General features: G+C 45.7%; 4 protein-coding genes across 5 annotated transcripts; 2 read left to right on the top strand and 2 right to left on the bottom strand.

Moving 5' to 3' along the window:
* Positions 1–634: 634 nt before the first annotated feature.
* BDBG_09430 lies at positions 635–5925 on the top strand. 2 transcript variants are annotated; one of them, XM_031724006.1, is made up of 14 exons: positions 652–1816; positions 1896–2322; positions 2399–2833; positions 2895–3254; positions 3309–3344; positions 3408–3474; positions 3534–3552; positions 3632–3662; positions 3721–3738; positions 3801–3829; positions 3894–3937; positions 4032–4111; positions 4177–4282; positions 4389–5837. In XM_031724006.1, the coding sequence occupies exons 1-14, from the start codon at positions 1626–1628 to the stop codon at positions 4640–4642; spliced, it is 2097 nt and encodes a 698-aa protein (XP_031581399.1). In that variant the 5' UTR covers positions 652–1625; the 3' UTR covers positions 4643–5837. The 2 variants fall into 2 exon arrangements, with proteins under 2 accessions (XP_031581400.1, XP_031581399.1); XM_031724007.1 differs by having other exon boundaries at positions 635–1816; positions 3721–3829; positions 3894–4111; positions 4389–5925.
* Positions 5926–6001: 76 nt separating this feature from the next.
* BDBG_09429 (uncharacterized protein) lies at positions 6002–7756 on the top strand. The gene is made up of 2 exons (XM_002620203.2): positions 6002–6579; positions 6873–7756. Exons 1-2 carry the CDS (start codon positions 6287–6289, stop codon positions 7417–7419), a joined length of 840 nt encoding a protein of 279 aa, XP_002620249.1. The 5' UTR covers positions 6002–6286; the 3' UTR covers positions 7420–7756.
* Positions 7472–10825, bottom strand: BDBG_09428 (transferase). Its single transcript, XM_031724005.1, has 6 exons — positions 10437–10825; positions 10327–10371; positions 9969–10260; positions 9768–9895; positions 9343–9713; positions 7472–9261 (listed from the first exon to the last, which is right to left on the bottom strand). The coding sequence occupies exons 1-6, from the start codon at positions 10625–10627 to the stop codon at positions 7610–7612; spliced, it is 2679 nt and encodes an 892-aa protein (XP_031581398.1). The 5' UTR covers positions 10628–10825; the 3' UTR covers positions 7472–7609.
* A 9-nt stretch (positions 10826–10834) lies between these two features.
* On the bottom strand, positions 10835–12015 carry BDBG_09427 (uncharacterized protein). The gene is made up of 3 exons (XM_002620201.2): positions 11629–12015; positions 11521–11565; positions 10835–11401 (listed from the first exon to the last, which is right to left on the bottom strand). The coding sequence occupies exons 1-3, from the start codon at positions 11783–11785 to the stop codon at positions 11253–11255; spliced, it is 351 nt and encodes a 116-aa protein (XP_002620247.1). The 5' UTR covers positions 11786–12015; the 3' UTR covers positions 10835–11252.
* Positions 12016–12094: the final 79 nt, after the last annotated feature.

Below are 12094 nucleotides of genomic sequence, written 5' to 3'. Positions count from 1 at the left end.
TTTTCTACTTGGTTTGCTTTTCAAACTAGGTAAAATGGTCTAGCTACTACTATATCGTCAATAGTAGTCAAAGATAGAATACTCCCGATGTTTTCTTATCCGTGGTGGGTTGGCTTTGTCGCGCGTTATATATACCCCCTTTATTTCCACTCGGCATATAGTACTTGCTCCCCGCCGTCTGTATGTCCGGGTTCTGGCTAAAAAGATCCCCAAAGGAATCTGGAATCCAGGGCTGCTTTGGAATACTAGATGAAATGCTTCTTCTTTATGATGCTGTTTGCTGCCAGCATCAAGATTTTTCTGTCCTCTTGCTATCTGTGATTGTTCTATCTCCATGAGTGCATGAGTGCATGAGTGCATGTATTATCTCACTGTATAAATCATTCTCTTCTTCTCCTGTTCTACTGTGTGAGGAGAGACTTGTGAACTGTACATCTTTTCTCTTCAGCTAAGTTAGTATATAAGTGAAGAATTCTGATCTTGGAAGATATCAAGATCTTCTTGCTCTCTGACTGAGTATCAGATAACTAACTATCTATCCATACCCAGTTCTATTCACTGCATGTTCTGTATTCACTCATATGCAGATAGATATTCTATATATATATATATATATCATATATCTATATCTATATATATACCTCGCTCCTCGTCTCTTCATCATAACCCCGCTTTTTTCCTTTCCTGGTCGCCCTCTTGATGGTCTCATCCTCTTCCGGCGTCTTCCCCTCCATTTCCCTCTTTTGAGGGTTCCAAGGCTGGTGGATGTCCGTCTCTCTCCCTCCCCACAGGCTGTTTCCCCCTCTCTGCCGCCCGATTGTAGCCAATTGTGGCTGGGTTGCCGTGCTGGTGTGTCCCTGCAGACCCTACCTCACAGAGCCTCCTCCTGTGTTCGTCATTCCAAAGTTGCTGGATGCTCACCCGATTTCCCCCTCACAACTGCTCACAACTTGCTCACAGCTCTTCTTATTCCTTCTTATCCCTTCTGATTCTCCTGATTCTTCTCTTCCTCCTGTTTATCTTTCATCACTTTATTGGCGTGTATATTCACTTGTTCCCATCCCAACCTCCTCTCATCCCCTCTTCTGGCTGTCTATTTGGCTGTCTGATGCCCTGTTTCCATCTATCTCCCCAGCCTTTCTGTTTTGTTTCCTGATCTTTCCCGCTCTTTTTTCTCTTCTCCCCCTTTCTCGCCCATCCGCTGCTCATCTCTATCCCCCCCGCCCCCAAGTCTTTCATATAGCTTCCTCGACATATCTCTTAGATATATCTCTTTTCCATCTACACGATTTTATCATCGTATATCTTTCCAACCTTCTCTTCCAACAGCAATACCGACAAGACAAGCTCGCTCCTCAGTATTCGCTCTCTCTCTCTCTCGCTAGCTGGATCCTCCACGTGCGTTTTCTTGCCCTGCTTCAGTTTCTCCTCTTATATCCTTCGCTTCCACTTGATTTCTTCATCGTAGCAACTCACTCCTCTTCGTCTTCTCACCGAACTCATCATAGACACTCAAAAGCCCACAACAAGCCCTTCAAGCAAGAAAGGCCTTTTTTGAAATCACAAAACCATCCTTGTTCATCATCTCTTTGATTTGCTTGATAAATCTCGCTCTCCAAGCAAAAATGAGAGGCAACGGATCTTCTGCTATTGCAAGCAGCCCTCGCTCCTCAGATGAGGCTGCCTCTCGCAACGGCTCCCCTGAGACAAAGCTTACTGCCTTCTCCCCTGAAGACCTCCGTCTGAAGTCCCGCTTCGAGGCCGGAAGGGCTTTCTGTGGTCCTCCTGACGATAGTCACCGTCCTTTCTATTCCATGTAAGTAGACGTGTTATCGCTCTCCTTGGTTAAAAAAACAAAGGGAGGAGAAAAAAGCTTGTTAACACGCCCTGTCTAGTAATAATGGACTGGGCCATCATCAGGGTCAAGACCCCTTCTTGTCCACCCCATCTTCTGCTGGTCGCGCCCAGCTTTCTCCCACTGCCTCCAGCTTCACCCCGTCTGGGTTCAGCATTAATCCTTTTGGATTTTCTGCCCGTTCGGCTTTCCATGGAGATCAACAGCCACAGCCCATGGCTAAAGGCTACTTAGCTGCCACTTCAGAGCCTGATGCCTCTCCTGATGCTAGTGATGTCTTTGGGACGCGCTCAAACCTACGCCTCTCGGGTTTTGGCCCCATCGGGAAAGCAAAGTTGGTGAAAAGCCCGCTTCCCATGATGTTTGCCCATCTAGGGAAGTTCGACGGCGAAAATCGCAACCGTGCTTTCGCTATAGACGGTGTCCCAGCAAACCTCCCCTATCTCACTCTTGCTGAGATTTTCAACGTAAGTGAATGTTTCTGTAGATATCATCTTGAGAACCTAGTGTACAGATGGCCACTAATGGCAATTCCCCTAATAGCGTCGCGAATTCGGGACTCTCAAGGGCCCTGTGTTCACGGAACTCAGCTCTGCCGGGTGCATCTATGTGGGGTTTACTGACATTCGTGATGCCAAAAATGCCTCCGAAAAAGTTAGACGTCTTCATCCTGAATGGCGCATCCGCTCCTTGACTGCAAGGGAGTATGCCCAGAAGTTTGACCCGGCCAATGCTGGTCTGGTTTCCGATTTCGAAGGCCAAGTTTTTGCCTCTGTTTTTTATGACAGCTCTAACCCATCCTTGGATGCGCGTGTTGTGTCGCACTCGTTCAAGGATCTCTTGGAGACTTTTGGCGATATCAAAGCTTTCCATGGCATGCCAAATACCCAAGGAAACGTTGATGAGTTTTTGATCGAGTTCTTCGATACTCGTGCTGCTGATAATGTCGTTTCGACTTTGAACGGAACATCTGTGGACGTAAGTAGTTCTCTTCCCTCGCCATAGCATTGCGCTGTTCGCTAAAAAATTTCATCCTTAGGAATGCGTTCTGGAGCTTAAACTCCACAGACCAGACATGGCAGAGCCACAAACTCCTCGCCATGGATCTTTCGAATCCAGAGACTTCTTCTCTTCATCTGATGTGTCGAACAAGCGGCCATACAGTCGTCGATCCATGACTCACATGCATTCTAGTCCATACCATGAACTTAGCCCTACTGGCCGCTCTATCATTCCGATTGATGACCATGTAGCAACTATGGGTTGGATGCCAAAGGCTGACGATAACTTTGGGTTCCGTCCTCGCCATGAACTTAGTCGCCATAGTGATCCTCGCTCTAACAATCAGAACTTCGTCGACATCGAACGCATCCGCTGTGGTGTCGATGTCCGCACTACAGTTGGTTTCGTCTTGTCTCTTGCTTTTTCGTCGATTGCTGACTTTCATTACCAGATTATGCTTCGCAATATTCCAAACAAGATTGATCAGGTACGTACGGATTCCATACTCCGTTTGTGGTAGATATCAGTGTATATTAACATATTGCCCTAGGCCATGCTTAAGGAAATCGTCGACGAAACTAGCCATGGTAAATACGATTTCATGTATCTGCGTATTGGTAAGCTTATCTCTCCCCGAATCTTAGTTGTATTCCCAGTACTTACAATGTTGTCGCAGATTTCGCAAATAACTGCAAGTTAGTTACCAAATGACACGCATGCCTTCTTCCCCCATAACTTCGTAGTTTATGTTCTGATGCACATTTTCGTATATAGTGTCGGCTATGCGTTCATCAATTTCGAGGATGTGAGTATATCACCCTCAATGAGCTCGATTTGCATCCATGCTAACATTCCATAATTAGCCAATTGATATCATCGATGTAGGGCTCTATCTTCCATTCTCGTATCCGTATAAGCGCACTTACTTTTCCCTCCATTCTAGTTTGCCAAAGCTCGTGCGGGTCATACATGGTATGTGTTAATCCGTAACTTGGATAGTGGCGAAGCCAACTATGATGCTAATTGATTCAAAAAGGAATTGCTTCAACAGCGATAAAATTGCGGAAATATCCTACGCCAGTAAGTTAAATCCTTTCTTTCCTTATTCCTTTCGCTATTCTTTTCATTTGGTTCCGCGGGAAGTTCCGTGTACGCTGATGTTTTCACCATTTAGCTATCCAAGGAAAGGACTGCCTGGTCCAAAAATTCCGCAATAGTTCCGTAATGCTTGAGCATCCCTCCTTCCGCCCAAAGGTAAGAACCCTCCGTAGAAGCTTCTCTAGAAGAGGGATAAATAACTGATCCCGTTCGCTCTTCAGATTTTCCACACCGGCACTGGACCCCTGGCTGGATCCGAGGATCGTTTCCCAGGCCCAGACAACCCGTCAAAAATGCGTCGTAGCGTCGAAAACGCAGAGCATGTCGGTATGTATTCATCCCGTGGCTCCTTTCTCCCCATACAAAAGCTCCCCATCCTTTTCCCCCCATATGTATAGAAAGCAGCATTTGCACTAACACAAATGAATCCCAGGCCTCTTCGCGCCACGTGTTGGCCAGCAATATCGCGACGAGCAGCGTCGTCGTCGCTCCCAGTTCGACCGCGGGACCACCGCCGCTGAGCGTGAGGCGTATTACGTCCGCTCCTCCAGCTCCTTCACGCCTAGACGTGGCGCGTTGAATGGAAACGGGAACGGTGGTGTAATGCTACCGATGATGGTGATGTCTCCGTGTTATGAGGGCCCTGTTTCTGGTGCTGATGGTGGTGTTGGCGCTCGGGCTTCTTGAAAAATAGGAGAAGGGATGGAGGGCCGTTTTCTGCGTACTTGCGGGTGTGCGAGTGGGTATCGATTGGCCAAGGAAAGAAAGGAAAGTATCCATTTTCGCTCTTTTTGTCCTTTTTTGCCTGCTTCGAATGGGGTTTTTGTGTTTATTTCTTGTTTTGCCCTTCCACTGGATTCCGATAATATCTTCCCTTCCTCACCACCCTTCAGCACCAGCAGGGTGTGTTGTCTGAATTTGCGCTGTGTATGGCTGGTCGCTCGGTAACTTAATTCTTCAGTTTCTCCCTTTTCCTTTTGTGTCATATTCATACCCGCTCTCCTCCCTCCTGTCCTCTCTCGAACCCGAATGCCACTGTTTGGTTGTGAAAGGAATAGTCTTCAAGAAAAATTTTCCGGAAGCGAGAGAGAGAAAGAAAGGGAAAAAGAAAGGAGAGTGATGGAAGGCCAATTCAATCAATGCCTGATCGACAGGCATGGGGGAAAAAAAAAAAAGAAAAAAAAAGGAAAGAGCCCTCTTTTATCCATCTTGCTCTGTGTACCCATTACTCAAATTTGGGATTGGGTAGAACCCATCAATCGACAGGCAAGTTGTTTGGTTTGGTTTGATCCTTTTTCAGAAAAGGAGCTCAGGCGTGTGTTGTTGGGTTTTGTTGGTTGCTGGAATGGAACTTAGTTGAGTTGGGCTTTTATTTACCTTTTTTGTGTTTTCTTTACTCCTTTCGATTATGCTTGCTCGTGCTCATGCTTGTTCGCATGTTCTGCTCGGCTGTGTTATTTCTATTCCTTTGCTCGACGAGTTTCTGGGTTTGAGACGACACGCTCGAAGTGGGGAACGACTAATTAATCTACCTTAAAAATGGGACAGATAAGAGGTGGATCTTTTTCTTCTCTAAGTTTGATTTTGATTTTTTACCTTTCTTGCCCACGACCTTCTCTCACTTCTTAGGCGATCTTCCCTCCTTTACCCATGTACTTTTAGTCTCATGTATGTATTGTAGTTTTAACTACACAGACACGGATGGATCTTTTATCCGAAAAATTTCCCCCTCCCTTGTGGAGTCCCTTGGAGGTTTTTTGTTGCCAAATAGCAGCGTGGAATTAAATGGGGATCATACCATCTCTAAGTCCCACATAAATAGCATGTTGTAGCGGTATCAAACTCAGCTCTCAAGGGAAGGAAGTGGGGAGGCCACGGCTGTATTAGTGAAGCTTTCAGTTGTATGTATTTAGCAGTTTCCTTCGCGTTTGACGGGCCAATAGTTAAAACTAAACAGACAGTAAGCGAGGTCGGATAGTTAAAGTTTCCATTCTAATTTTCAAACCTTCGCGCCTAAAAAAAGCTTAGCGGCAACCTCCCTCGACCATTTACACCAAACCCGATGAATGTAACCAAGTCAACCGTTGTTCACACATGCCCGGGAGGCACGGAGAACATTAAAAAGCGAGCGAACTTGGCTCTCATCCTCCTCTAATGAGAGAGGAGAAATTTTAAAAAAAAAGATAGCAAGAAAACCAGCAATACCTCTCCCTGATTAAAAAAGAAAGAAAAAAAAAAGTGTCATTCTCAATATAAAGGAAAGTAACAAGCTACCTCGTACATTTCCCAAAACAAAAACAAAGCAAAAGAAAAAAAGAAAAAAAAAGAAAAATGCCTCCAACCCACAAAAAAAAGCAAAAGGGGCTCCCCCAATCCTCCACTCTCAAATCTATCCACATAACCCTCCACCTCCTCTACCACCGTAACAAGAATCAGCACCACGGCACGAAATGGTGGAAATGGCTGGCGATGCTAAAGCGGTCGATGAGCGCATTACTTGGGGCCGTTAGGAGGTGGGAATGGGAGTGGGATGAAGGGGATGGTGATGAGGACGGTGGCTTCCGTGCCAAAGTGCTCGAGATGATGCGATATATGCATGTCTTTGTTGTGCCGAGGTGTTACGTGTGAGTTTGAAGTGGCTTTTTTTTTTTTTTTTTCCCTTCATTTCGTGCTTGTTTGTTTCCTTATGATTCTCCATTGTTTGCACTTTTCAAAATGAGGGAGTGTGTCCTATTGGAGTCTGTCAGTGTGACTCTCTTAATGACTTCAGCTCTGGTTTCTCCTTTTGTATTTCCGACCCGAATGCTTTTCATTTCAAGTTATAAGCCCCGTCTTTCCCTGTGTTTTCTGCATATTTATATCCCCTCGAAGCATTTTTGAAAAAAGACCATTATTACTTCCTAACACCCTACAACAGCGCCTTCTCTACCGTCGTTGCGGATACACAATTCTCCGCTCTGGGCGTCGTCCTTCTCGCGGTTCTAGCTCAAGCTGCAAAGACAGTCGCATCGGGAGAGAGATATCAAACGGAGCCCGACGCCAATACTGGAACCGGCGTAACTTTGACCTCTACCACTACCACTGCTACCACAGCCGTTGTACCCGCCAATCACGAGGAGAGTGTTGATGTTGATGTTGGGGAGGTGGTGAAGAGATCGCTTTACCTCCCCGGCTTGGTGGTGGATTCTGCGGCTAGTGGTGAGAACAGAGGAGGGAAGGAGAATGGGGACGCCAGTGGACTCAAAGAAAAAAAGGGGGGAAAAAGTCCCCTGATTTTAGATGCTGCTGGGGAAGAGCGGAAGGCGGGCATGGTGAAGAAGTTGAAGCGGGAAAGTCCACTGTCGCAGTTGGGTGTGGATGAGGAGGACGGGGAAGGGGAAGAGCGGCAGAAGAGGAAGAAACTTAAGACGAAGCGAAAGCAAAAGCAGAGGGATGCGATTGATGATATCTTTGGGGGATTGTAATGTAGGACGATTGGAATTTTCTTCTTCTTTGGGATCGGGGTATTCAGGGGCAGGACAATGGCGTTTTGTGATTATTTTATTTTATTTTGCTTTCTATTCTGTATGATACCAGTAAGATATTTGTATTTCCAAAACTATATATAATCTCTACATGCATGTATTCTCTATACATGGCTGATAAAATTTTTATCTAACAAATCGACACGAATATGACATGTCCAAGGAGAAGATTGACAGCCAGATGCTGTACTAAACTCCAAGCCATGATATACAAAAACTTTGGGGAGAAAACCGTCCATATGAAGAGATGAGTCCGCAGCACGGTGCAGGCCACCATTACCGCCAACAGGCTCATCGTGACGAAGAAGGTAAGCAGTGCCAAATGATTACCATGACGGCGGCGATTGACAGCCGAAGTGCATCCGTCATCGCCGATGAACAGCGAGTTTGTCGAGAAAACCCACCAAATAGGGCCGGCCCAGTTGCCTATAAATGTCAGGATACCGACGAGGACGACGTTATAATCACCGATGCCATTGTAGGCATTTGAGAGGTCGACAGAGGCGATTGAGTTGGAGCCGCCCATAGCGAAAAATGTTGCGTATTGCAGTATTAGTGAGGTGATAGTTATTTCATCACCAGACAGCTTCATGGAGGAGAGGGCCCAATGCTGAAGGCGGAGAATGAGGTACAGTGGGATATTAGTTGATCTTGATTGAGTGACGAGGAAAAGGCTCACAATGTCGTGGAGATCTCCTGAGACCCTGACGCTTGTGAGAGTGCTATTCAGCATTTTTGGGAGGCGGGCATCATGCTGGTTGCGGATTTTGAGGAGGAATTCTTTGAGCGCTCGTTTCCGTTGGATTTCTGTATATATCACGTACGCCAGGGCTATGGCAATGCCGGTGAGCACGATCCTGGCCTGGGTGATAACGGAAACCCCAGAGACGCTTTCTATCAGCTGGTTTAATATTAAGGTCTCTTGGAGGAGTTCTGGGGAATCGGCAGAAGTAAAGGTGAGCTTAAACAAAAATGCAAAGCTGGCTAAGATAGGGAAGAAAAGTCGCGAGAATGATGCGGCTCCGGCTGAAGTTGTACGTCGCAACATTTTTTGGCAGATATCAGTGTATGTTAGGAGAATCAGTATCCAAAGAATATTCGTATGGTTCGGGAAGAACGTTCTTGCTATATCAGGTTCTGCAGCAAATTTCTGACCCGTTTGATTCCATCGTCGCATAATTCGCGATGAAATAGCAAAGATTAAACAAGCCCAAATCTGAACAGATTTAGGCGATGCTCTCCCACCATCGCCATCGCTGTCTTTTCCCCTTCTTTGAATGTAAGGCCTTGCGTAGAGATAGAATGTCCAACCGCTGAGAATCCAGTACCAAAATTGTTGCTCCTCTTCCACATAGCTGCTTCCGAACATCATGATGCCGTAGCCTATGGAAATGAAAAGACCAAATGTTCTAGCACCTGTCATGACACCAAGGGACGCAATACTGGATAGTATGACCGCCAGGGCAGCAAGGAAAATCCCAATGTGGAGCCTTTCCATTTTGTAATTACTTGCCGCACTACTCATCACGTCTTGAGAAGATCTGCAAAAGGCGAGAAGAGCATTCTCAACTTCCTTGGAATGATCACCATGATCCAGGGCTGCACTGGCCAACTGCCATGCCTTTTGCCAATTGCATTCAAGCGAAGCAAGTTCCGTGTTTGGTGTAGGGGTGCATAGATCTGTTTTGAAAGAATAGCTAAATTCATAGGCCGGGAACGTCGTCTTAACAACGTTACGAATTTGCCTAGCATTCTCCATAAGAATTTTAAGTCTTTCAAATCCTAGATCAACCTCAGTATACATTCATTTTAAATATTGTTGCGAAAAGCCGTTTTTTTTTTTTTTTTTATTTTTTAACGTACCGTTTTTCCACATAGGCAGAAATCCTGGTATAAAGGCTCCTAGGCTGTTGAGTGGAATAGGAAACCCGAGCAATCCAGCTAGAGTAGGAGCGATGTCAGACTGTTCGACTAACTGATAGTACTTGAAGTGCCCTGAAGGTGGTTCAAGGGAGTGACCTTGATTCCGTATTTGTCGGATTTTCGGGGATATGAACACGAGAGCTGGCGAAGTTTCCCCTGGAGACGCGCCGCCATGGTTCCCAGCATCATTCATACCATGATCACCACATAATACGAGGAGAGTAGACGCAAGATGTTCCTGGCTCTCCATAGCGTTATATATTTCCCTAACAACCGAGTCCATTTCCTTTTGCTTGGGGAGCATATGGGCGCTAGCTCTATATTAGAAGTTGATTCAAGGAAGCCGAAATTGCCAGAGGCCTTACCTATTTGGACCTGATTTATGGCCAATGTGGTCCAAACCAAGGTAATGCAAGATCATTGCAGACCAGTCCTCCATCATAAGCTCCTCCGGAACATGACGAGTGACATTATTATCCACTTCAACAAAATCCTAACCTAAGACCTCAGCGTTTTGGCTTCCTAAATATATGAGATTCCGTCGAAAATCGTGGGATTGTACTAACCGATACAAAAAAACTCGTTGTGCCATCGTGCCTGTCAAAAAACCCCGGGAACAATTTTAACCATGTATCATCTCCATACATGACTAGGCGCCCACCAGGTCGAGCTCTCAACTGGGCAAGCCACGTATCCTGATAGACGAGCGTTGAAGACGTATCAGATTCTGCAAGGTTAAGAATCACGTCTAAAAACGAAGGCACCGAGCCTGTCGTGATAGCTTTGACCCGCGGCATTGTGACCGTAGGGGCACCTGCATGGGCAGTAAATGGGAATGCCGCTCCATCTTTGATCAACCTATGGGACGGTTAGGACGAGGTGTAAAAATATACCGCAAATTCGGATATATATTATGCTACTGACCCTTGAGTAAATGTAAAGCCTGACTGATTTGAATATACGAAATCACTGTATGTTCAGAATCGGCAATGAGAAATCTGTCTACCAAGCAAAATATCGGAGACCGAATTTACCTCCTTAGTGCGTCCACTACCATGAATATGACTCTGTCAAAGGGCGCAGATGATCGAATGTCCCCCGATTCTCCATAAGACATCGCGAGACCGGGAATAAAAGGTTTATAGGGGAAAAAGCCGCTGGCGAATAGTAGAATGGCCAAGGGGAACAACAGGTTTGCAAGGTAACAGGGCCATTTTGGTGCCATGATGTTTTCCAAGGACGAATCAGCAGTTACTTGAAGAACAAAAATTCAAGAAAAATTGATGAAGATTTCGCCCTCATATGCCTCTGATTCTCCATTGCTCGGTCTGGTTGTTGTTTTCTTGCTTATATAGTATTCTGTCTGGCTTTTGGGATGTTCGACTGGCGATTGGCGCGAGAAAACAACGCGAGCCAAGAAAGACCAGGAAAAATAATATTCAAATATGATGATGAAAAAGTCAACGACCACCATTGAAAATTGGATCTAGTTAGCATGTGCTGTGTACACCGATTATCTACAAGCTCCTCCTTTTATAGATTATCCTCAGATTATTTATTAATTGGAGAAATTTTTTACCTTTCATCTATATCCTTCTGTTTTTGGCCTTTTATAAGAATTACTTCCAATGTGCAAAGAATCTAGGTCTATAACAGTTCTATTATTATTTGAGGATAATTTAACATATAGGAACGTAGCCAGACAATCCGCAAACGCCAGTGGGCATGCCCAATTTCAATATAGCACTCCTAGTACGCCGAGTCCAAACAGTGACCATGACTTTTAGATAGAGCATCGGGTATCATGCGAGGCAAGACAACAAACTCAGTCATCAATGAGGCGATATCCCTCACTTCCGCTTGCTGAGTCTCTTCGCCTTCTGAGGGTGTGCTGCAAATGTAATCGAGGGCCGTGTCTTCCGTCGAACTCTTTTCTGGATTCGTCCGGTATTTCCAGCAGGTTGCTTAGCTGCTTCCGGTTGTTCATCAATATCCATTTCTGTAAAATCATGAAATCAAAGGTCAGCATCTTTGCTAGGATTATGAATGGCCGGTCAGGGAGGAGGATTGTGAATTGTAGTCTGCTTTAAAATAGCAGAGACTGCGATGCGAGCGCACCTTTTCCCTCATCGATTTCTCCTTCCTTGCTCACATCGAGTTTATCTGGGATACAGATGTTAGATTACAACGCATGTAAGAGAAAACTTAAGCGGGCTAGTTCCATACCTGCATCATTCATATTCACTTCTTTTGGCTTGGCTACCAGCTCTTGAAGTTTTGCTGAAAGCCTTTCAGTCCTCCTATCAACAACTGGGCCAAACACTTCGGCACGCAGCTTCGCCTTATTGCGCTTCATAACGGTGGAGCGGAGACCTTTAGCCATTTTGGGAAGTTCCTTATATCAACTCGAATCCAAGGCGTGGAGAGGTGATGTGGAGGGGACGGCTTTTCAGGTATACACTGGTCGCGCAACAAACCGCAGAAGGGGCCTGAAGGGCAGGGTATCCTCGCTGAATATGCGTTGCAACAGCAGTCAATGACTATAATGGTGATTGGAAGCTTAATCCCTCTCTTCTTTAAGTTCTTCTTGGTTTGGTGAGGGAAGCAATCGACTTGAAAATTCTCCCTGGGGTGGGTGGGCTGGCCTGGCCTGAATCGGCTTATGTCAGCAGCCGCCCGCAGAGTGAGGTCA

Source organism: Blastomyces gilchristii, assembly GCF_000003855.2.
Source record: "Blastomyces gilchristii SLH14081 genomic scaffold supercont1.41, whole genome shotgun sequence".
NCBI classification, from domain to species: Eukaryota; Fungi; Ascomycota; class Eurotiomycetes; order Onygenales; family Ajellomycetaceae; genus Blastomyces; species Blastomyces gilchristii.
This window is presented reverse-complemented; position numbering and strand designations above follow the sequence as displayed.

Excerpts from the sequence above, each read along its gene's own strand:
- BDBG_09430 (XM_031724006.1), top strand. The coding sequence starts at position 1,626 with ATGAGAGGCAACGGATCTTCTGCTATTGCAAGCAGCCCTCGCTCCTCA. Across the intron at positions 2,323-2,398 it reads CTCTTGCTGAGATTTTCAAC|CGTCGCGAATTCGGGACTCT; the intron begins GTAAGTGAATGT and ends TTCCCCTAATAG. Across the intron at positions 3,830-3,893 it reads GCTCGTGCGGGTCATACATG|GAATTGCTTCAACAGCGATA; the intron begins GTATGTGTTAAT and ends TGATTCAAAAAG.
- BDBG_09429 (XM_002620203.2), top strand. The coding sequence starts at position 6,287 with ATGCCTCCAACCCACAAAAAAAAGCAAAAGGGGCTCCCCCAATCCTCC. Across the intron at positions 6,580-6,872 it reads GTTGTGCCGAGGTGTTACGT|CGCCTTCTCTACCGTCGTTG; the intron begins GTGAGTTTGAAG and ends ACCCTACAACAG.
- BDBG_09428 (XM_031724005.1), bottom strand. The coding sequence starts at position 10,627 with ATGGCACCAAAATGGCCCTGTTACCTTGCAAACCTGTTGTTCCCCTTG. Across the intron at positions 10,261-10,326 it reads GGCTTTACATTTACTCAAGG|GTTGATCAAAGATGGAGCGG; the intron begins GTCAGTAGCATA and ends ACCGTCCCATAG. Across the intron at positions 9,714-9,767 it reads CATAAATCAGGTCCAAATAG|CGCCCATATGCTCCCCAAGC; the intron begins GTAAGGCCTCTG and ends ATATAGAGCTAG.
- BDBG_09427 (XM_002620201.2), bottom strand. The coding sequence starts at position 11,785 with ATGGCTAAAGGTCTCCGCTCCACCGTTATGAAGCGCAATAAGGCGAAG. Across the intron at positions 11,566-11,628 it reads AGTGAATATGAATGATGCAG|ATAAACTCGATGTGAGCAAG; the intron begins GTATGGAACTAG and ends TCTGTATCCCAG. Across the intron at positions 11,402-11,520 it reads AGAAATCGATGAGGGAAAAG|AAATGGATATTGATGAACAA; the intron begins GTGCGCTCGCAT and ends ATGATTTTACAG.